Source organism: Apium graveolens, chromosome 1, assembly GCF_009905375.1.
Source record: "Apium graveolens cultivar Ventura chromosome 1, ASM990537v1, whole genome shotgun sequence".
In the NCBI taxonomy this organism is placed as follows: Eukaryota; Viridiplantae; Streptophyta; class Magnoliopsida; order Apiales; family Apiaceae; genus Apium; species Apium graveolens.
Genome location: NC_133647.1, coordinates 202,915,095 through 202,938,135, shown reverse-complemented (window position 1 = coordinate 202,938,135; position 23,041 = coordinate 202,915,095). Strand labels below are relative to the sequence as shown.

Below are 23,041 nucleotides of genomic sequence, written 5' to 3'. Positions count from 1 at the left end.
ATTACCTGTATACACCCCCTCAACATCTCACAAATGATATGAGTATTTCAATTATTTAGTTATCAATGCAAGCAAAAATCACATTCAACCACAACTTGTGTTGGCTGTGAAATGGTTCTCTTCAAAAGGAAAAAAAAACTTAAAATAACTTCGCATTGACAAAGAAATTTTTGGTATATGAAGGCACATTTTGATTCTAGTAACAGATCAAAACTTACAAATATAACGAGATATAAAGATAGGGACATACTAAGTTGCATACATTTGATTATTCTTTGTTACATTGAGCGCACATACTCAAACAGCTTATTTTTAACAGGGTACACAAAAAAAGAAGACAACTCGTTGGGGGGGGGGGATGGAGGAGGAGACCCGCAGTCATTTGTGTTACTGCAGACACTGCAGAAATTTGTCTCTTGCTATATGTAGCTTCTTAATAGCAACACTAATGTCGATGCGCTCTCTTGGCGTTTCAACAGAACATAAAACCCCGATTTCCAATATTGAAGCCAAGCAAACTTCCAGCCTATAAGGTACGCTATTCCTGCTAGCTGATATATCTCCTAAGGAGCCATATTCCTCTTGTTGTAATATGATCCCAGGATCAACAATCTCCATCACTTTATAGGGAAGTGATTTCCTCACATAATCATGAAGATTATTCGCATGGTCCATCAATATGCTGCTACCAGTAGGTCTTAACCCTGAGAATAGTTCTAGTAAAACAATTCCGTAGCTGTACACATCTCCCTCAGCTGAAATCTTCCCACCTATTCCATACTCTGCATAAAAATATAGTCATTCTGGCAGCCATTAATAACTTTATATTCTATAAATAAATGTTCATAGCTTATAAACACTCATGATTTATTTGCATTGTAGAAGTACCTGTAATCTTGTTTCTCAAAATGAAGAAAAAGCAGTATTACAAGTATTAAAAGTTACCTGGGGGAACATATCCGACAGTTCCTCGAACACCGGTTGAACTCGTTTGGGCATGATTTATGTCAAATGTATTAGATAAGAAAAATCTGGCTAAACCAAAATCACCAACATGAGCAACAAAATCCTCATCAAGAAGGATATTACTTGGTTTTAGGTCACAGTGGATAATTTTTGTGGGACAGTGATGATGCAGGTAATCTACTGCCATTGCAACATCGATGGCAATATTTAGCCTCTGGAATAATGTCAAGTTTCTTTCATTACCTTGCTCAGATGTACTCGGGTGTAACCAGTTGTCCAGGCTCCCATTTCTCATGAACTCAAAAACCAATGCCTTGAAGTCGTTGCCCTTAAAATCAGTGCTAGAGCAAGCTGTAATGATCTTGATGAGATTTCGGTGGCGACTATTCCTCAACGTTTCGCATTCTGCCAAGAAATTCTTGTAGGCTCCGTGTACTGCAACATTAAGTACTTTCACTGCGACAATGTGTTGCAAGGATTCGACAACTCCTTTGTATACTGAGCCATATCTTCCCTCGCCTAGCAAATTGTTCAGAGAAAAATCATTTGTTGCTATCAGAATATCTTGATATGAAAGCCTAAGGTAATGATCTTCTTGGACAGCTAAGGTTCGGGCGTTCTTCTGCTTGGACTTCTTGATTCGGCAGAAAACAAAGGTAAAACATGCTAACAAAGTAGCAAGAGGTACGAGAACTATGAGTGGTACTATTCTCGATGGAAATTTCTTTCTCTTTGAGATGTTTTCACGACAATCAGGCAACTGCAATGCTTGAATGCCTCCACAAAGCTGAAAATTTCCAATGACTGAAAAAGAACTAACATTTGAGAACAGACCTTTCTTAGGCATCTCACCTCCTAGTTTATTGTGTGACAGATTTATATATCGAATCTGACGCAACTCTCCAAGAAAATGAGGAATATTCCCTGACATATTGTTATTTGAAAGATCTAAAAACGTAAGACTTTCTAAAGCTTTAAAGGTAGATGGAATCCTACCTTCGAAAAGGTTGCCTTCCATGTGGAGTTCCTCCAACATTACACAGTCACCCAAACTATCGGGTATTGCTCTGGTGAGTTTGTTGTCTGAAATACGTAGGTCAACAAGATGCGTTAAGTTTCCAATGCTGGAAGGTAGTGACCCTGTCAATAGGTTTTGATGCAAGAAAAGCCCAAGGCTGAGTGAAGAAAGTCCCATAACATTCTCAGGTATCGCGCCACTGAGGTGATTCCGGAAAAGGCTCAACCCTTGTAAAGATGAGATATTAAACAACGCGGCAGGAATGCTTCCATTAAGCATGTTACTATCCAAACTAAGAGTAAGTAATCCAGTAATGTTGTTTAGGCAATCTGGAAGCACTCCTGAAATTCTATTATCACGTAGAAACAGAGCTCCCAACTTTGCAAACTTACAAATGGATTTTGGAATACTTCCTGTAATCAAATTATGGTCCAATATAAGCTGTGTCATGTTCAAGAGTTGCCCAATTTCTTGGGGTATGCTTCCATATATGTGGTTTCCACCGAAGTCCAGTACATCTAATGTGGTTGAGAGATTAACAATAGAATTCGGGAGCTCCTCACTTAACTCATTCTCGTATAAACCCAATACCTGTAGATGGGTACAATTGACCAAAGAACCAAGGAAGCTCAAGCCACCAGGTGGCTGATTATGTCCAAGTATATTGTGGCCTAGGTTTAGCACTTGAAGACTCAAAAGAGTTCCAAAGTTCATTGGTAGAGGACCACTAATATTGTTATATGCTATTTCGAACTGTTCAAGTTTTGAAGCATTAGTTATGGATGGTGGAAAAGGCCCTGAGAATCTGTTCTGCGCAGCAAAGAATGTTTGAAGATTAGGAAGGGTGAAGCCAAAATTTGCAGGAAGCGTTCCTTCTAACTCATTTCGAGTGAGGCTAAGAAAAATGATAGAAGAGATGTTGTAAAGTGGCAGGGGAACCGTACCAGAAAAATTGTTTATTGACAGTTGGAGAAACTCTAAGTTTAGATGGTGAGAAACTTCCAAAGGTATGCTCCCTGTTAGATAGTTTGTATTTAAATCAAGGAGAAGAAGAGATGATATATTCCCAATTGACGATGGAATAGATCCGATGAAATGATTTTTCTTCACATCAAACACAGCAAGTTTAGACCAAGACATAAAATCAGTTGGCAATTTTCCACTCAGATTGTTCTTTTCTATACTGATAACTCTAATATCCGAACAATGACTTAAATTCATCGGAAATTCACCTTGAAAAGAATTGCTATCTAGGTGAAGATATTGTAGGCGAAATAGCTGACCAATTTGACCAGGGATTATGCCTCGAAAGTTGTTTGTATCAAGGCGAATTGCTCTAAGAAAGGAGAGGTTTCCAATATGAGGAGATAGAGTACCATCCAGTTGTTGAGATGAGAGGTTTAATGCTGTTACTCTCTGATGTCTACGACCGCAGGTAATGCCTTCCCAGGAACACAAGTGGACAGAATGGTTCCATGAGCTTAGAACATGTGGATCTCCTGTTATGGAAGCCTTGATGTAGAGCAAAGCTTGTTGGTCTGTGACATTACCTAACAATGTTGGACTGTTTCTACAATCTGCTAATGTTAATAGGAAGAGGATGATAAAACGAAAAATCATTGTGGTAAGTCTGATAAAATGGATACGATACAAAAGGAAGTAAAAGCAATTGTAGAGAGTGCATGGACAAATTAATAAGCTCCATACGTGTAAATACTCGAAGTCTTGATCACGTACCACTACATGCAAGTGCCTTTCTTCTCAATTCTTTCTAATCAACTGTGTAGGAATTTCTTTCCAGTTTCCCATGAGGCCCGGAAGTCATTGAATATCTCTCCTTGCTTGACTTGGGTGCCTAGTCATTGAATGGTACTGATGCGTAGACCTGCAGCAAATCAACTGTAAGCGTAGACATGTACATAGACAGTTGCAAATTTTTCTATCTTACATGTCAATCAGTTGGGACACCTTTTCCAGATCCCATTGGACACGCTGGGCTGTATCTCTCTAAGGTTTGTGATCAGCAACTTCTGGATCATGAACTTTAGACCTTAAACAGGACAGAGACTCACGGAGTTCTTATGGAAAGGTATAGGAAATGGTTAAAATTATATTTTAAAAAAATTAGGGGCTAAGAGCGTGATGGATTGCCTAACGTTAAAAAGTTTATCCTCTGTCAGTCTCATGTCATGGGTTCAATTCTCAGATTGAGCTAGAATGCTCCTCCTAATCCCCAGCTGTATATTGTCACAGGATATCTATTTTTTACTCAGGATTCTGGAGGACCTTACTGTGCATTGGTCAGTAATCATCAACGTGTTGTTCTTGTGCAGCTGACTCCTTTTTGATTCTTTTACAACATGCTAGTAAAGATATTGTAATTTCTAAAGATAGCCCCCGTCTCTTGGATAAATAAATATTTTCAGTAAGCTGTAGCTTCATTTTCTGTTGTTTATTACTCCTGTGTGAGCAGATGCAAGAATTTTCAGATTACGAGTTTCCTGGAAATTGATCAGTCAAGTCTACATGAGCAGTAAGTAGATTAAAATGATTGAGACACAGAAAGTGGCAGACAGAAGAGGGCACATCAAGAACAAGGAGGGTCTAGTTTAGCAGTATACACTGCCTTCATATTTCTTCTGGGGAAATAGTAGAACTGATCAATAGCAAAATCAGGGAGGTGCTAGGCAAAATTCAGCCCTGCTGATTTGTATGAATCAGCGTAATCATTTTGAGTCCCGGCTAGTCTTGAAAAGTCGGTGAGAATTTTGTTAAGTAACCGGTTCATCTAAAATCTTAAAGAACCAAATGAAGGGCATAATTAGATCTTATATTAATATTCTAACAAATTTCGAACGAAATATTATAATTCTTGAAAGCCATGGGACTCGCCTCGGATGAACTTGGAAATGTGTTTTCACTTTTCATTAATAAATATCTTTTAAAATTCTCGGTCAGCCACTGAAATTTTGTATAGAACACTGAATGCTTCCACCGTTCCACGAGGTCTGCCCTTCTGCTACAACCATCACAGAGAACTTTCTCACAGGAAAGATGATGCTACTCTTGAGGAGCTCAGACCTGCTGAAAAACCTTCGTGACACTAGATTTTATAAAAGGGTCTGGGTCGCAGATGACTAGTGCTTCAAACTTACCTCGTTTTTGCCTTTATTAATACGAGTAAGGTATAAGGTTTGTTAGTATTAAGTTACAAAAATAAAAAATTAGAAGTAGCATATCCACAATATTCTATCACTTCCAACATCTTAGTTCGCTAATTTAAGCAATGCAGGTTCTTAAATGTCAGTCATGGCTGTCTAAGTAGTTCTAACATCATACATACGCTAGTGTAGATTATTCCCACTTTATATTCACAAGCTTTTTGCAACTTCCCAGCCATCTATCTAATGTTTCTAATTTGAAATCCATGTGGTTTGTTGCTGGTTCTGCACAGACATACAAGTAATAAAAGCTCAATACGACAAAAAATAACCACTATTGACAGGGAGTACAGATACAGAATGACTTGGCCAGTTTTGGGAAATAGTAAGATAACAATGGTTTTATCCGGGGATCGTTTGAGTCATACAAGAATCATATTTACCAAGAAAGGGTTGCATGATTGAAAAGGTTTTACATTCACAATAGCTGAAGAATAACAACCGTTTAACAGAAAAATGACACAAGAAGTCTAGAGACTTGATGCTAATACGTACCAGTCTAAGTTCCAAACTTAAGTCAGAGGGGGAGACTCTGGCTCAGAACCACATACAGATGATAAAGATATGATATCCTCTTTTCCCATGGCTAAAAAGTTCAACGGCCCAGTAGACAGTCTTCTCATCTCCTTAAACTGCCCATTATGTCGTGCTGAATGTGAACGTGGTGTTTGCAGCTCTGGAGTTGCACATCCAACTGAGTTCCTGCGAGGTGCGGGGGTCATATATCCATTTCTAAAACTAGAACTTCTTCTTGGACTAGGCTTTGATCCATACATGGATTCTTTTTCTTTGAGTAGCAAGTCCCGGAGCTTTTTCTGGTCCTACAGTAACGACGGATACAATAATTAAGTGTCGTAAGAAAAATGAGATATAGATTCTCCGTGCAAAGATTAGAAAGAATTATAGTTATCTATGACTTGGGAACTTGCATTATTCTGTATTTATAGTTCTAAGAGAAATGAGTGGCCAGTGGCCACTATGTAAAAGGGAAAAAAGACAAAAGCACGAATTTAGAACCTTTTTGGACAATCTACAGAATGTTTATAAATTTATCCTTGAGGTTGATTATGCTTATTGCCATTTACTATCCGTTAAAGTTTCTGGAACTATACATATCGATATGCATAAATAAATTTACCCTGTATTGCTTCTTTGCCTCCTCTTTTTGTTGTCTCGTAATCTTGTAATCATTCAGTATAGCTACCAATCGCGCCTTCACAAAAAAATGGTTGGAAAATGTTATAAAAGTGGCAACATGAGTAAACTATGAGCTGCAGTCTTATTACACAAAACATACCCCATCGTAAAGAAATTGTTTTCTTCTCTCACTTTCCCATGCCAGAGTCTTTGTTATTAGACTATCAACAATTGCTGAAATTTATGCTAGTATATTAATTCCAACAAATATGCTCTCTCTCGTAATATATGACCTGATAGATAGAGCAATAATATAGGGTACCTGGAATCTTAGTAACTGTTATTCTAGCACGTTCTGCACGCTTAAGATTTATATGTGCACCCCTTCCAGCATTGTACCGGCTATGGTCCTGAAAAGTGTACATTGTAAATCAATTCAGAATTAAAGACCATCAATCTAACGCTTAAGATTGCTGTTTTTTAAGTCGATATCTGATTGTCAAATGTACATACTCACTGGATGAACACCATAGTTTAGACCATATACACACCCATAGAGAAATTTACTGACAAACAGTTGGGAAATTCACAGTTAGAGTCTCTGTCTCACGACACATGCTAAAGCTACATTGATTAGTCATTCTTGCTTACTAGGTTATAATTTTCAAGCCAATTTTCCTCTTCACATGTTGACAGCCATCGCTCTATCCTATCGATAATTTCTTTTCGGCTTAGTGCTTCATCCTTAGCTCTTTCTATTTGTCCTTCAATATTTTTCAAGAGTTCACAGGGATCCACAAGACCTGAAAAGCAGAATAAATTTTTGATGAATCACGTAGGAAGCTAAGGCAAAGTGGAAAAGAAGAGTGGTTTATGCTTCAATAAAATGTTACATACCAGAATCGATCATCACGATGGATTTGTCTGCAGCTGTTTTTGAATCAGGTTCAATATGTGTCTTGCAACAAATATCTTCTAGTTCTGATCTCTTCTTGATAACCAGTTCTTTCATCCTGCTTGCTTTCAAATTAGTAAGTCTCTCAACTTCTGCTGATGCCTGTCGAGGAAATTTCAGTAATACATGATCTATCCTCAGGCAGCATGAACCAGAAGGTTAAAGAGGTGGTACAAACCTGTTGAATTATCTCCATAGAAAGAAAATCCGGTTCTACAATTTCTGCTTCGGATGAAATTGAGATAATTCTGGTAAAATTACATTTTTCTTCTCTTATAGTTGTTGAGTCCATCAAATTCCAAAGTTCACATACTGCTGCAACTATATCTTTCAGCTACAATTTTAAGAAGTTCGTATTTTATTCCTGTTATGCAGCGTAAGGTATATTTATAGGAAACAAATTTCAAACTGCATGAGTCTGAAACACATCTAACCTTCTTAAATCGAACTTTTCTTTCTGTTTTCAACTTAAGGATAGCCTGCTCTAGACCTTCCAATGTACTATCACTGATGTTTTTTGACTGCTCTAAACTTGTCATATGCAAGCTTGGATGTACATCCCTCACTGTTCTGCTAAAATCTAGGTTAAGAACGCCACACAAGATATGCACCTCATTCACATGCTCCATAATCTTTTGGAGGCGGTCAGACTGGAAAAAGAGGTAGTGCAAACACTCAATCAATGAACAATGTGACAAGGATAAGAAAGTAGAATTACAATGGTCATGCTAACTATTCCAAATTAATACCTTCTTCAGCCCATTGTAAAATGTATCATTTACAGAGAAACCATCATACAAAATACAGTAACAACTAACAAAGAGATGTAGTTTATAGATGAAACAAATGAAAGAGATGTAGTAACAACTTTTCCGCACCTTTTCCTTTTGAAGTTCCCGAAGACATGTCTGGTATTCGTTGAGCTTTCTGAGTGAAACATCTTGTTCCTCCATATCTAATGTTAATCCAGAATTGACAAGATAACTATATCCTGAAATTTCAACAGTAATCCTGTCGATTTGTGCCCTCATGTCCGAGAATTGCTTCATCCTCTCCTCCTTCTTTAGTTTTAAATCTTCGACCACGGGTGTAAGTAACATAAGCTGATCTTTTAATGTTGTTGCATTCTTCTTCTGTGAATTTGATAGCAAGGTTTATTAAAAGGCACAGCAATGATTTACAATACTCTGGTTTTTGAATGAAGATACTCATATATTGCTTGCGTCCTATTCAAGCACTACTTTTCGTGACTCGAAACTAACCAATTCAACAGAAGTTCATACATCAGAAAAACAATGATCTCAAATTATAAAACTAGTAGATCTACTCTGTCATAAACAAGAACTTTAAAAGCATTGGGCTAAATCTGCAACTAAAATTCAGTGTCACAGAAAGCTATGTTTTTTACCAGTCGGCACTTTTATAACACTAATCAGGCACTTAATTGAATGATACTCGAAATAGTAGCCAGTGAGATAAATTTAATACACATGGCATGATAGGGAAACCGAGAAAACATCGACTACCCACAAGCTTACTAGACATTGTTACAAAGAAGAAAGCATCTTCCTGTAAAGAGGAAGGCGACTTTAATATGATACATAAGTTCAGAAAAGATGTCCATTTCATCTGATGTCATTGAGATTTTTGCAACCATAATGTTAACGATAACAAATCAGAGTATAAACTATATAAGGGTGAAATTAATATATATATCTGGAACTAAACATGGAGGTTCCTATTTCAGATTCGAGTTCTTTTTTGTACCGTTGCTTGGATATTAAGTTCTCCAAGAGCAGCCATAAGTGTAGCAAGTTCAGCTTCCTTGGTAGCAACCGATTGATGAAGTCGAGCCTTAGTATTTGCAGCCTCATCGACCTTTCTCCTGTAAACTTCTAGGCACTCTCTCTCCAAGTCCAGCAACATGCGATCTTTATCAGCCTCACTCTCACCGATGTCACACCATATTTGCTGCTCATCAGAAGAACAAAGTTGACCAAAAAAAATACAGCTTAATTGCAATATACTCTCTTCTGATCACTTAAAATCATGAGCACAACTATAAACACATACCAGCTTTGCATATTTTCATTAAAAGAAACAAATTTGTACATCAAGTTTCCATTTTTCTCTAAATAATTTTTCTAGCCAAGCAGTACCTTTAAGCAATTGTCAAAGTTCAGCTCAACTACATACACACCGACACACACATGACTCATATATGCAAACAAAATTCCTCTAAAACCCACTATTTTATCAAACACAAACAAATAAACACAGAAATGAAAGTCAGATACAATCATTTCCTACAAAAGGCACAGTCTGCATTAAACTCCAAAAAATCATTACAATTACACAGCTTAACAAAATCAAACTCTTAGCATCAAGATAAAATAAAAAATCAAATAAACATGATCCTACATAAATATAGTAATAAATTGAAAAGAAACATGCAGAAACAAGAACCATGTTAATATAAATAGAAATATAGAAAATAAATGAAAGAATATAAACATGAGACAGAGAGAGACAGAGAGAGACAGAAAGAGAGAGAGAGAGAGAGAGAGAGAGAGAGAGAGAGAGACAGACAGAGAGAGAGAGAGAGAGAGAGATTTCGACCTGAAGTTCCCTTAACAAAGTACTGTAGCTGCTGCTTGTACATACACCATAAGTATGCAACATTTCAACTGAACTACAACCCTGTTTTTTTAGTAGCACAAAATAGAAGCTTTACACAAGAGAACAAAGAAATGGAGGATGAAAGAAGAAGAAGAAAGAGAAAGTGGGAGGGTGGGTGGGTTTAGTGGGGTTTTGTATTTTTCAAGTCAAATGAAATGACAACACATCATATGTCACCAATTTCACACAGCCTTCGCCTTCCTTCGACTTCACCATATCTCAATATCTGATTATTCCTTGCACAGTTACCGTGCAAAGGGGCTATGAAAAATATATTTTAACGTAAAAATATTTTATAACAAACCTAATTTAAAGTTATGAAAAATACATTTTAACGTGAGAGTAATTGAAACATTAGCTCCTGTATTTTTATGAAGTGCATGACCATCGTTCCACATTGTATTAAATTATTTTATACTTATAATATGATTTTTTTAAAATGCACAACAATCATTCTTCGTATATTGAGTTTACGGGCTAAAATAGTACTCCCTCCATCTCAAAAAATATCTCATATTTTAATTTTTTACATTAATAAAGCGATTAACTATTAATTTACGTTTAATTTATAAGATCAAATATAATTATGAGTAATGTTGAATTCATATTTATGAGTATTTTAATATAATAAAATTTTTAAATTTAATATTAATACGAAATTAAAAATATTAATAATAAAAAATCTGCGGTGACAAAGATATTTAATACAAAAAACATAACATGCTTGAGTAGCAGGTTTAATGAACAACAATGTACATAAATAGCATGAAGTGTTCAGAGAGTGCAGAATATTTGTGTTTACTTTTTGGACACGCGCTGATCCGCGCGTGAAAGTGTGGAGGGAGTCCAGCGATGAAGCAGCTGGTGAGATGTCATGCAAAAATAGCTAAGTAAATGTGTAGTAGTTGTAGAATTATTTGAATTTTATATGGATTATGGGCTTACTTTGAGCATTATTTAATAGTAAATATATAAAACTAGAATTTATTTTTTGGCCAATTTATTAATTTTATTGGTATGATCGAATATTAATGATATAAAATTGATGAATGGCAAAAAATTATTACTCTCTCCATTATGTGCTTTCTTTGTATTTGTGTCAGTCAAATTGATTTAAATTTGACTGAAATTTATTAATAATTGACTGGTCAATCATTGTCAAATGGTTTATTGTACCTTAATTAGGCCCAAAATTTTTAGTTAAACTAAATTTCATTTGACAAATAAAATTACTGAGGCTTTTACATTTTCTTTTTCTTTTTAGAAACCTTGCAATTTGGTTATAATTTTTTCTCAGAATTTATACTTACACAAAAATGTGGTATAAATAGGTGGGTACACCGTTATTTATATTGGGAGCTAGGTTCTAATCATATGAATAATATTCCCGAAGACTTTATCTAAATATATGCATGCAGTATATATACCGGGAGTTAGGTCCCAATCGAATTAGACCCGAAAATACTGATATACGATATATGAGCACATTATGAAATAACACGAATAATTAGTATTTGTATTCGAAAATTTGGTACATGAATACAAAAGTATACGAACAAGAAAAAACACGAACACGAACACGGAAAAACACGAATATAATTAATGCGAAGTTTGAGTTTTCGGTATAATTATACGACACGAAACGAAAGTACAGGAAATAAATAATTAATTAATTACTCTCACACACATATATATACTCTAAATACCAAATGTGAATTACCAATTGTAAATAACATATATAAAAAGAAACGAGTAAGACCAAGTCGTTATTTCATGTTTTTAATTTCATTTGATGTTTAGTAATTTGTAGTTTGTTGTACTTGTAAGAACATTTTCACTTATTTTATGTAATTATATTCAAAACTTTGTTATATACGATTCAAGACTATTTAATTATATATTACTTTTTTTAATAATTAATTTTCTATGATTTTCTACTAATTGAATGGATAGACTTGATTTTCTACGATTTGATCTAAAATATGTGTGATTTGTCCAACATGATCGATTTAAGTTTAATCTCATTAAAAACCCTTACACTATAAAACACTTCTGGTCGAATGTAAACTTTCAAGTAACACCGAATTCCAAATTACATGAAATAATTTAAAATTCAGAAAAATAATTTACAATGAATTTATGCCCCGTTTCGAAAACTGAATTTCATTTGAAATTCTGGATTTGATTAAATAAGTTGTTTCGTAATTTGAATTTGAATTTGATTTGAAACCCAGAACATTCAAATATTACTATAAACATAAAAATTTGAAATGACAACTCATATTATGTCATTTGAAATCACTTATTTTAAATGAAATGCAAGTTTACAGACACAATTTACAATGCGTCTTGTGAGCAGCAGCAAAATAATATTTTTGAAGTAATCATGTGCACTTTGAAATGAAAAATGGGACTGCTATCATACTACATAAATGGGCTGGATAGTAAATTTGTAATGGGCCTTGGTTTGGGATCAGCTAGCACTGAGCCCTATCAATGACAACGACACTCAACTTGCCCATTTTTATTAAACCGATCATCTATGACCACCCTAGATGATAAGAATATTATTATATTCTCTGGATTTAATCTTTATATAATATATCCTTGTCAAAAAAAAATCTACTGTAATATCTTCTATTTTTTTAAGCATTAATGATATACCAAAATGTTACTTAATTTAAATAATAAACAGGAGAAAAGAAAGAGAATGCTTTTGTTTATGTCAACTTGTTTTTAAGGAGAGATGCATATTTAATTCATCGAAAAACAAAAAAACTAAGAGGGTATGATTTTGTAGATCTGTTGACCAATTATGTCAATTAACTAATATTATCATTAAGATGTACTTAAATAAATTATGTGGCCAAAACCTAAAAGAAGTGGACTCCACAAGTTTTTTTAATTAAGACCCAATTTTTGTCTTTTGATGTCATTTCAACATATAGCAAACACAGATACAGTATATATCAGAGAAATTAAGACTTTGTCCACTGCAGCACCAACCAATCACCTGAGCCATTTTAACATACACGCATAGTGTATGGAGTATACTATTATTTTGTATATATGTGTCTTTTTGGACAATAGTTTTCTATCTAGTTATATGGAAATTAGGATCATATCTTAACCGACCACCATTTTCGAACAATTTTAACTTCCAAATTGATTAAACCACCATTTCAATGCAGTCATGTGGTCTCATGTTTCATTGTATCGGACAACAATAACGAATTTAATTTTAAGTGTAGTGTTTATTATCCGAAATTGATTTTCAAAACTTTTGTCCAATGAAACTGTGATCCACAATCGGAGATTAATACATAGAAAATACTGCGAATAACAAAAAATAATAAAAAGGATATTAACGAGAAGTTAATATCCATTAACTTCAATGTAAATCATGCTTAATCATGCTTATACAATGAACTTCAATGTAAATATTGACAGTCTCCGTTAACAATCTTTAACTTTACATACTTGTTACTGAAGATGAAGTTTACAATATTATGTATTTTTAAAAAGTAATACAAACTAACTCTCACTTTACTAACCCTAAGAAGAAAGTATATATTCTCATTTCTAGATCCAGAGACTTGTAACAAACTTTTAGGCGGGAAGAGTTATTGCCAACTCAGCTTTTGTTACCTCAACCAAGAGCACTAGACTTGTTATTTAACATCCCCCTCAAGTTAGGATAGACAGAGTACTGGCAACTCCTAACTTGGACAAAAGAACACGCAGATGAACTGAAGCTAAAGCTCTAGTGAACAAATGTGCTGGTTGATCATGAGAAGCAATGTGATGAGTAGAAATCAAACTAGTCTTGAGTTTGTGACGCACAACATGACAATCGATTTCAATGTGTTTAGTGTGTTCATGAAATACGGGATTAGAAGCAATATATAAGGCATATTGGTTGTCACAAAATAACGGAACTGGAGTAACATCAGAGAGCTGCAGTTCAGATAGTAAGGACACCAGCCATGTAATTTCACACACAGTATCAGCCATACTGCGGTAATCAGCTTCAGCTGAAGATCGAGAGACGACATGTGGCTTCTTGCACTTCCAGGCAATGACTGTCCCTACAAACATAATGCAGAAACCTGTCAATGATTGACGAGTCAAATGACAGCAACCCCAATCAGCATCGCAGAAGGCAGAAAGAACTGGGTTAATTGATGCAGCATAGAACATGCCTTGAGTGGAAGTGGATTGTAAATATCTGATGAGCTTGAGGGCAGCATGCCAATGGATTGATTGAGGTAAATGCATATATTGAGCGAGAATATGAACAGAATAGGATAAATCAGGACGAGAAATGGTTAAGTAGATAAGTTTACCACCAATCTTCTATAAGCAGAGACATCTTGAAGGAGAGGGCTTTCAGAGTCATGCAGCAGTTCATGATGCTGCTCAATAGGAACAAGGGAATGCTGAGACTTGAGATGTGCAAACTTAAGAAGTAAATCAGTAGTGTACTTCTGCCGATTCATAAAAATACCGGCCTTATTCCGAGTTATTTGAAGACCCAGAAAGTAATGTAATGCACCAAGAGCTTTGATTTTGAAATGAGAACTCAAGAAATCAGTTATCTGAGCCATAAGAACAACATCACTACCAGTCATAACCATATCATCTACATAAACGAGTAGATAGACAACAGAAGATTCCTTAGAGTAAACAAACAGACTGGGATCTCCTATAGTTTGAACAAAGCCAAAAGAAATCAATGCAGAAGATAGAGCAATAAACCATTGCCTAGGAGCTTGCTTAAGCCCATACAATGATTTAAGTAACCTACACACTAACTTCTGACCTGGATATTTAAGTAGAACTGATTCAGGAATCTTATAACCAGGAGGACAAGCCATATACACTTCTTCATCTAATAGATCATGCAAGAAGGTATTTGTCACATCAAGTTGAGAGGTATCCCGGTTATTCATAGCTGCCAAAGCTAGCAATAATCTAAAAGATGTCATCTTTGCCACAGGGGCAAAGGTTTCAGAGTAATCCATATTGGCAATTTGTGTGAACCCCTTTACTACTAACATGGCTTTATACCTGTCAATTTTACCATCTGACAAATATTTGACTTTATAGAGCCATTTACATCCCAAAACCTTCCTAGAAGAAGGTAAGAGAACCACCTCTCATGTCTCATTTGCTTCCAAAGCAGCTAACTCTAAGCTCATAGCTTGGCACCATACAGAAATATCAATAGCTTCCTTATAGTGTTGAGGGTCAGAGATTTTATCAGCAATAGAGATATTTGAGATCAAATGAGCTGGTAAGCCAGTATAATCATTAAACTTAGCTGGAATTTTCTTGTGTCAATGAGGTCTAACCACAGGGAGCTCACATGAAGGTGTAGAAGTTCTCACAGACTCATCGGAGCCAGAAGTATCAGCTGAACTAGAAAAGTCAGTGTCTTGCACTGGTGTATCAAGATTGAAATTGGAAAGTACTGAGTTATCTCCAAAATCAGAATGCAAGGGATCATTATCAACAAAGACATATGACTCGATAAATAACAAATGTGGAGACTGAGCCTCTATAGTTTTAAAAGGAAATACAGTTTCAACAAACTTGACATCCCTGCTAATAACTACCTGTTTGGTAGTAAGATCAAGGACTTTGTAACCCTTTTTTGCATACGGGTAACCAAGAAATACACTTTTAAATGACCTAGCAGCAAACTTATCACCTGATTGTGGAATCACAGTTGCATAACGCAATGACCCAAACACTTTTAGCTGATCATAATCTGGTAGAGAGTTAAAGAGTACCTAATAAGGACTTTGATTATTCAGGACTGCAGTTGGTAATCTGTTAATCAGATATGCTGCTGTAAGCAGACAATCTCCCCAGAAAACTATAGGCAATCCAGCATGAAACCTAAGGGCTCTAGCACAATTTAGCAGATGTCTGTGCTTTCTCTCAACCAGGCCATTATGTTGAGGAGTGTACACACAAGTAGACTGATGAATAATGCCAGTATCTTTCAAAAACTGATTCACCTCCCGATTCATAAATTATGTACCATTATTTGTTCTTAGTACTTTGACTGTCTTAGCAAATTGATTTTGAATCAGTACTATAAATTCTTTCAGAATAGAAGGAACGGTTGTTTTATTTGGTAGAAGATACACCCAAGTAGATCTAGATTTGTCTTCCACTAATGTAAGAAAGTAATTACAATTTCCATGAGTTTTAAACCTATAGGGACCCCATAAATCTGCATGAACAACATCAAACAACTTTTAACTTGTAGAGGTACTAATAGGGAAACTCAATTTAGATTGTTTAGCATAATGACAACTATCACAAACACCTAATAGTTTGTCTGAACATACAATGGGTAACTGAAAAACTATACCAGTGGGTACATGGCCCAATCTAGCATGCCAAATATCCAAACTTGACTTAGTAGCTGAAGTAGAAGCAACTACAGTCTTCACAACAATGTTACTCTCTGTCTGATGATTCTTTAAAATGTCACTTGTCAGCATATACAGGCCATTCTCCTCTTTACCAAGTTCTAATGGTATCTTTCATGTATGGTCCTGTACATAACAAATATCAGCTTCAAATACTACTTGATATGAGATATCATGCACCGATTTTGAGATAGAAAGAAGATTATATGTAAATGAATGGAAACACAACATATTTGTTAGTGTAAGGTTGAGCACTAAGCTTAACATTCCTAAAGTGAGTAATGTCAGCAGTTGCTCCATTTGGTAACTGTAAAGTAGCAGTGGAGGGTTGAATTTCTTGAAGATAAGACATAAATGGTGTGATATAATCTGTAGCACCGGTATCTATAATCCAATGACACTGGTTTGTAGCCTGAATCACACTATAAACTTGAGGAATAAAGTGTCAGTTACCTGTCATTTGAACAGTATTCACTGAGTGATTAGAAGTCCAGCTTGGACCATCATTTAAGAGAACAGATGCAGTAGTGGATTGGTTTCCAGATAGAGATTGTTGCCGCATCTTGATCAACTGATGACACTGAGTATCTGATAGATTGAGAGGAGGAGAAGAAGTAGAATATTGGACTGCTGCACTGATAGATGTACCAATAGTGGTGGTATTTGCAGTTCTGACATCATCAGGAGGATGAACAACATTAGCAACAATTGAGTTTCTAGGAGTCAGATTTTTAGGCTTTGGCTTTGGTTTTCCAAATAACCTATGCCAACTGGGATAGCCATGAATGCAGTAACACTTCTCCTTAAGATGTCCACTCATGTGACAAAACTCACAGATAACTACTGCATCAGAACCTTTCTTGTTGGCCTGAAATCTTGCTTGTGGTTTAAAAGAATTATACTAAGCTTTCACAGACATAGCTATATTGTCATTAGTAACACTCACAGAATTATGAATGTTACTCTGATTCTCCTCTTGAAGAAGAATAGCATAACACTGATTTAGAGTTGGAAGAGGCTTCATAAGTAAGATCTGGCCTCGAATTGTAGTATATGTATCATTCAGTCCCCTGAGAAAATGTGTAAGTTGAACATTTTGCTCAATTTCAATCAGCTTTGCATTCACCTGACAAGTGCACTGAGCACAAATACATCTAGGTTTATTCACAACACTATCAAGTTCATCATTAATAGTGCGAAACCTTGTGAAATATCCAGAAAGTGACAGAGAACCTTGCTCCAGGTGAGATAATTCTTTTCTCAAATTAAAGAGCTTAGGCACATTACTCTGAGCATATCTTACTTCGAGATCTAGCCAAATATCTCGAGCAGTTGTGATATACACTATACTATTTCGTATATCCACAGAGACAAAATTCAAGAGTCATGAGGTCACCATATCATTACATCGCATCCCGTGCATCAAGAGAGGTGCATTTTGTGCAGGTTTAGAACAAGTTCCATCAACAAATCTATATTTTAGTTTTGAGGATAAAGCAATAGACATAGATCTACGCCACTGATTGTAGTTAGATTCAGTTAATATAACAGCAACAAGTTGCATTCCTGGATTATTCTAGATGGATGAAGATAGTATGGATGATTACAATCAAAGGTTGAGGAGGTTGAGGTGGATCCTATGATAGCTGTTGAGTATGATGCAACTGTAGACATGTTATACTAGATGTATGTGGACTTTGATCAAATAGATTGATTGCAATTAATGATTGAGATAGCAAAACTTGATAATTGCATATCAGATTATAGAGTGAACTTACGCAACGTAGATGTGATTAGCTAGACGTAAGCAGGAAAAGATTTTCATAACGAACTTACACGAAAGTTATGATTGGAGATCAGCATCGAGAGATTGAATGAGAGAGAGAGAGAGAGATGATGTTCTTCGATTCAACTGACAATCTCCATTAACAATCTTTAACTCTACATACTTGTTAGTGAAGATGAAGTTTACAATATTGTGTGTTTTTGAGAAGAATTTCTAGATCTATGCCAGCTCAGCTTCTTTACGAACAACACCTTGCAAAACAGGCCAATTTTCCGCTACATCCACACATCACACGCGGGCCGCACATAGGTGTTGGAGTAATACATAAGTAACATATTTGAACACTACATAAGTGTTTTACTATATAAACCTATGCATTCTCCTTTGCAAATTCAATGTGGGACGTTCATTCTTTTACACAAATTTCCACTATTAAGATACTAACTTTAGATGATCATATCTCATACATCTCTTAACCATTTTGAGTGATTCAAAGTGCATCGGAAAGCTCTATCGGAGGAGAATACATTTCAAGTGTCACTCGTTGCGCGCGCGTAAAGTTCGTCCACTTAAACTATGACTCAAATTAACTTGAAAATGTTGGACTAGTACCCACATTTTCCAATAGACAATATACTTGACGTGTTTTAATTCGCATGTACATATATATGAACGTAGACTCATATATTATTATTAGTAAAGTTAGTAATTATACGTATGTTATCATAAGGGCCATAAATATTTGGGAACGGAGAAAAGTTGGCAAAATTAGTAACTATACATATTATTTATAGGGAACGGTTTTCGGCACCAATTTAGAATACCTAATATTTTCTTTTAACTTTATTTGATTTTAATATTAATGAATGACTTAAGTTGGGTCTTTTTTGTGGGACTGCTTCTAGCGTATAAAACCAACTAAACACTAGAATTCAGAACCATAGTCCTCTTGAATTATGATTGATAAAATCCCTGAGCTCCCACCAATCAGAACTCATGCAAACATGAAAAACAATGGTTGTGAGGGGAAGACTATATTGTGCTAAAACTCATTCTAACACAATCTATGGAGGATCAAAATATCGCGTTCCACGTCAGTTATAATGTTTCTTCAATTCCAACTTGCAAATGTCACTGTCCTTGGCATGGTCTCCCATCTCTTGATCACCTTTATTTTTATATAACTAGTTGCCCCCATTCTACAATATTTACCTTCTACCTTCCTTCTAAATCTAAAGTGTACTTGTCGATCCATTGTCTCCCTCTGGCCTCCTCGATCCATCCATCATGCCGAGAAAGCTGAATGATGTTCGTGTGCCTTACTAGATCCGTCTCTACTAGTTTCTATGTGTCGCATTTTGCTAACCATATGTGTGCATATATTTTAACCTTGAACACATCATATATGGTTTGATACATTGCTGATTGATCGTATATTTTTCATACTATAGGTTATGTGGCCTAGATTGGTAGCTAGTAAAATCTTGAGGAAAACATTGGGTAGCAATAACTTTGTAGCCGACTTCCCAACAAGCAACTTGGAGGTTCATTCACTAAGATTTCCTAGTTTGAATATGGAAGATTCTGTAAATAATTCTAACTCCGTGTTCACGGATCATGGGGAGACAAACTACAAGTAAGAACTTTGGTTCATGCTTCTAGCTTTCCATAGCTTCTCTCTTTGCCTGCCTTTTTCGTTTTGTTGCATCATTATGAAATCTGTAAATTGTAGCTCATATATATATATGCTTGGGCTTGTTGGTTAAAATTTGCTTTTTCTCCAAAGGGTATTTGTCAGTACATGGAATGTGGGCGGAGTATCACCAACTGATGATTACGACATGGAGGATTTTCAAGATACACAGAATAATACTCCCTGTGACATCTATGTTTTCGGGTACACACACGATTCAATTTGATTTGTAACTTTTATTTATATATGAGTAATGTGATATTTATGTTCATGAATCACTTTAGGTTCCAAGAAGTAGTTCCCCTTAAAGCTGCAAACATACTTGGATCAGAGAAGAGTAAAATTTGCATGAAATGGAATTCCTTGATCAGGAAAACTCTAAACAAATACACTCAACAAGACTTTCGGTGTCTCATTAGTAAGCAAATGGTTGGGATATTAATATCAGTGTGGGTTCGAACTGATCTTCACTCATCTGTAAGAAGCCCAAGTGTTTCATGTGTAGGCTGTGGCATCATGGGATGTCTAGGAAATAAGGTATACTATTAATCTCTCTGTATATTGCACCAAATCTCTCTCTCTCTCTCTCTCTCTCCCCCTCTATCTCTCTCATCAACAATCTCTCTCTCTCTCTCATCAACAAGACTTTATGTACTTGCAGGGTTCAGTGTCAGTAAGATTTCGATTACATGAAACGAGCTTCTGCTTTGTGTGCAGCCATCTTGCTTCAGGGGGTAGATTTGGAGATGAGAAAATCAGAAACTCTAACGTAGCCGATATATTTTCACGTACAAGCTTTCCTATATGCCCCACCCTTGATTTGCCAAGGAAGATCCTAGACCACGAGTACGTAGCTTCATCCCATGCATTTTGCTGCTTAATCTTTAATTAACACTTCTTTAACTCTTCCTAACATTCAACACATATAGTAAAAACTTCGTTTTGTTATCTTAATTAGTGCCAAATGTAAAACTAAACAAACCTTAAGTCAAGAAAATAAGACAAATTTTGACATAACTAAATCATTAGACCTACCTACCTACTACCTAGCTCCATTGTGATCTTTTGTTGCAGAATAAGACTAGTCTAATAGTATTTATTCTCACCAGAGCATGACCTTAAACTTTATTAAACTAATTAGAATATATATTACTTTATTAATTATTTATGTTTTGTAACGGTGAAAGAAATCAAAACATTCGGAGGTGTGAAACTTCATAAATGACTCGTCCTTGTGGTATTAATTATGATGTTTAATTGTTGCAGCCGAGTAATAATACTCGGAGACTTGAATTACCGAATCTCCCTGACGGAGCATAACATTCGAGAACTAGTAGATAAAGGAGAATGGGACATCTTACTCCAAAATGACCAGGTACCTACTAGCCAAAATGTACTGAATTCATCATCGTAATTATCATTTTTTGGTGATGTTAACTTTGGCATCATTGTTTTATTGAGAATCATGAAGCTAAAGCAAGAGACAAGGGATGGTCAAGCATTTGAAGGTTGGCATGAAGGAGTAATCAACTTTGCTCCTACTTACAAGTATCATCTCAATTCTGATTCATATTATGGGACTGCTGAACATGGAAGAGAAGGCCAAAAGAAACGCGCTCCTGCATGGTAAACACATTTACGTGACCGGATAAATTAATTAGATGACTGTTTGGATCATGAAATTTTAACTCAGTTAACGAAAACGATAATGAGATTCGTTTCAAATTTCATTTAGCAGGGTTAAAATTCATGATTCAAACGCCATCTAAATAATTAAGTACTTATTGACAATTTGACATCACTGTTGTTTGGTAGGTGTGATCGGATAATGTGGCTTGGGGAGGGCATAAAGCAACTTTCATATACAAGAAATGAATCGAAGTTGTCAGATCACAGGGCAGTGAAGGCTGTTTTCACCATCCAAGTTAAGGTTTTGCAAACCGGCAAGGAATTTCAGGGTTTCTTCTCATCAGACGAAAGATTCGAACATATGAATATCCAGAGCCAAATAAATGCCACTTAATCCTGAATTCTAGTATCTCTTGACTCTTGAGGATGCAGTCATTGTTCTTATATTCAAGCGTCCAGTTTGTATCATATTAGTCCACACTCTTTCTTTTTGAGTATAATGTTTTTGAAATGGTGTGAAATTTTGGTAGTTTTAGAGTAGGTGAAGAGATCATCAGAAGGTTGCATTTGCATGCATGTTGTATTAAACTAATATGATGATAATATTTAAAGTTAATTATTTCTTATCTGATCCTTGTTTTTATTTTTGAATAAACAAATCTGACCATATAATCCCCGGCTCTTAATATTATATATTTGTTGTGTGGTTCATTTTAGTCCAACGGCTGCCTCTATGTATTGCCCAATCCTGTATTAAAATGTAAACCTTAATATTATATTTACAATATCAAAAAATATCTACACAAGAGTGTTGTATGATACTATATATAATCTTCCATAGACCATAGAGACTACTTAATTCTAATTTTATGTTATGTGGTTCTTCATTGAGACCACATAATAATAATGTACAGTTATTTATAATAATTATGTGCAAATTGTAACAAACATCAGGAAGCATTACAACAAATGTACAATACAAACTACCCTCATAACCATATAGATTGATCACATTAAATATTTGAATGACAAGGTATTATACAAATTTTATGATCTTCTAAACAAGGAAGAATTACCTCAACTTAAAATATATTTTATTCCATCATTATTATTGTTTTCTACTTGCTCCTAATCAAGATATTTACCACAATTATATACCATAAATTAATTCCGGACAATATGTACTTAAGTGAGTATATTATGAGTGGTGATCCAAATTTTAATTTTTTTTAATCATTTTAACTAGATTTTTTGATTTTTTTTAATACTTAAGCGTTAAAAATTAATATTTCAACTATTTAATCTCCAACTAGCCTTATAGGTGCACTTCACATTCTTTTAGTTGGAGCACTTTATAGAATATACAAATTTATACCTCAAAATTTTAGTAAAAAACTGCAAAATTTTGTTTCTGCTGAGACACGTGTCCCCGTTAACCCCTATATGAATTTGCCATCGACAATGTATACACACTTAAATGAAGCAATGGTGACATTATATATAACATACAA

At 35.3% G+C, this 23,041-nt stretch overlaps 4 protein-coding genes across 6 annotated transcripts; 1 reads left to right on the top strand and 3 right to left on the bottom strand.

Annotated features, from left to right (window-relative positions):
• Positions 1-247: 247 nt before the first annotated feature.
• LOC141679014 (LRR receptor-like serine/threonine-protein kinase EFR) lies at positions 248-3,604 on the bottom strand. Its single transcript, XM_074485494.1, has 2 exons — positions 946-3,604; positions 248-782 (listed from the first exon to the last, which is right to left on the bottom strand). Exons 1-2 carry the CDS (start codon positions 3,602-3,604, stop codon positions 388-390), a joined length of 3,054 nt encoding a protein of 1,017 aa, XP_074341595.1. The 3' UTR covers positions 248-387.
• Positions 3,605-3,731: 127 nt separating this feature from the next.
• Positions 3,732-10,090, bottom strand: LOC141679022 (65-kDa microtubule-associated protein 6-like). Of its 3 annotated transcripts, none has more exons than XM_074485516.1 (12): positions 9,917-10,090; positions 9,065-9,268; positions 8,176-8,430; positions 7,732-7,947; positions 7,476-7,631; positions 7,240-7,399; positions 6,994-7,145; positions 6,665-6,752; positions 6,503-6,576; positions 6,344-6,418; positions 5,701-6,026; positions 3,732-3,869 (listed from the first exon to the last, which is right to left on the bottom strand). In XM_074485516.1, exons 1-11 carry the CDS (start codon positions 9,977-9,979, stop codon positions 5,718-5,720), a joined length of 1,752 nt encoding a protein of 583 aa, XP_074341617.1. In that variant the 5' UTR covers positions 9,980-10,090; the 3' UTR covers positions 3,732-3,869; positions 5,701-5,717. The 3 variants fall into 3 exon arrangements, with proteins under 3 accessions (XP_074341617.1, XP_074341611.1, XP_074341602.1); XM_074485510.1 differs by lacking the exon at positions 3,732-3,869 and adding an exon at positions 3,946-5,430; XM_074485501.1 differs by lacking the exon at positions 3,732-3,869 and having other exon boundaries at positions 5,507-6,026; positions 9,917-10,089.
• Positions 10,091-17,323: 7,233 nt separating this feature from the next.
• On the bottom strand, positions 17,324-17,986 carry LOC141717780 (uncharacterized). Its single transcript, XM_074519982.1, has 2 exons — positions 17,830-17,986; positions 17,324-17,733 (listed from the first exon to the last, which is right to left on the bottom strand). The coding sequence occupies exons 1-2, from the start codon at positions 17,984-17,986 to the stop codon at positions 17,324-17,326; spliced, it is 567 nt and encodes a 188-aa protein (XP_074376083.1).
• Positions 17,987-19,433: 1,447 nt separating this feature from the next.
• Positions 19,434-22,095, top strand: LOC141724439 (type IV inositol polyphosphate 5-phosphatase 9-like). Its single transcript, XM_074526599.1, has 8 exons — positions 19,434-19,516; positions 19,660-19,844; positions 19,995-20,105; positions 20,186-20,438; positions 20,563-20,747; positions 21,168-21,276; positions 21,373-21,527; positions 21,717-22,095. The coding sequence occupies exons 1-8, from the start codon at positions 19,496-19,498 to the stop codon at positions 21,922-21,924; spliced, it is 1,227 nt and encodes a 408-aa protein (XP_074382700.1). The 5' UTR covers positions 19,434-19,495; the 3' UTR covers positions 21,925-22,095.
• The last annotated feature ends 946 nt before the right edge of the window (positions 22,096-23,041 follow it).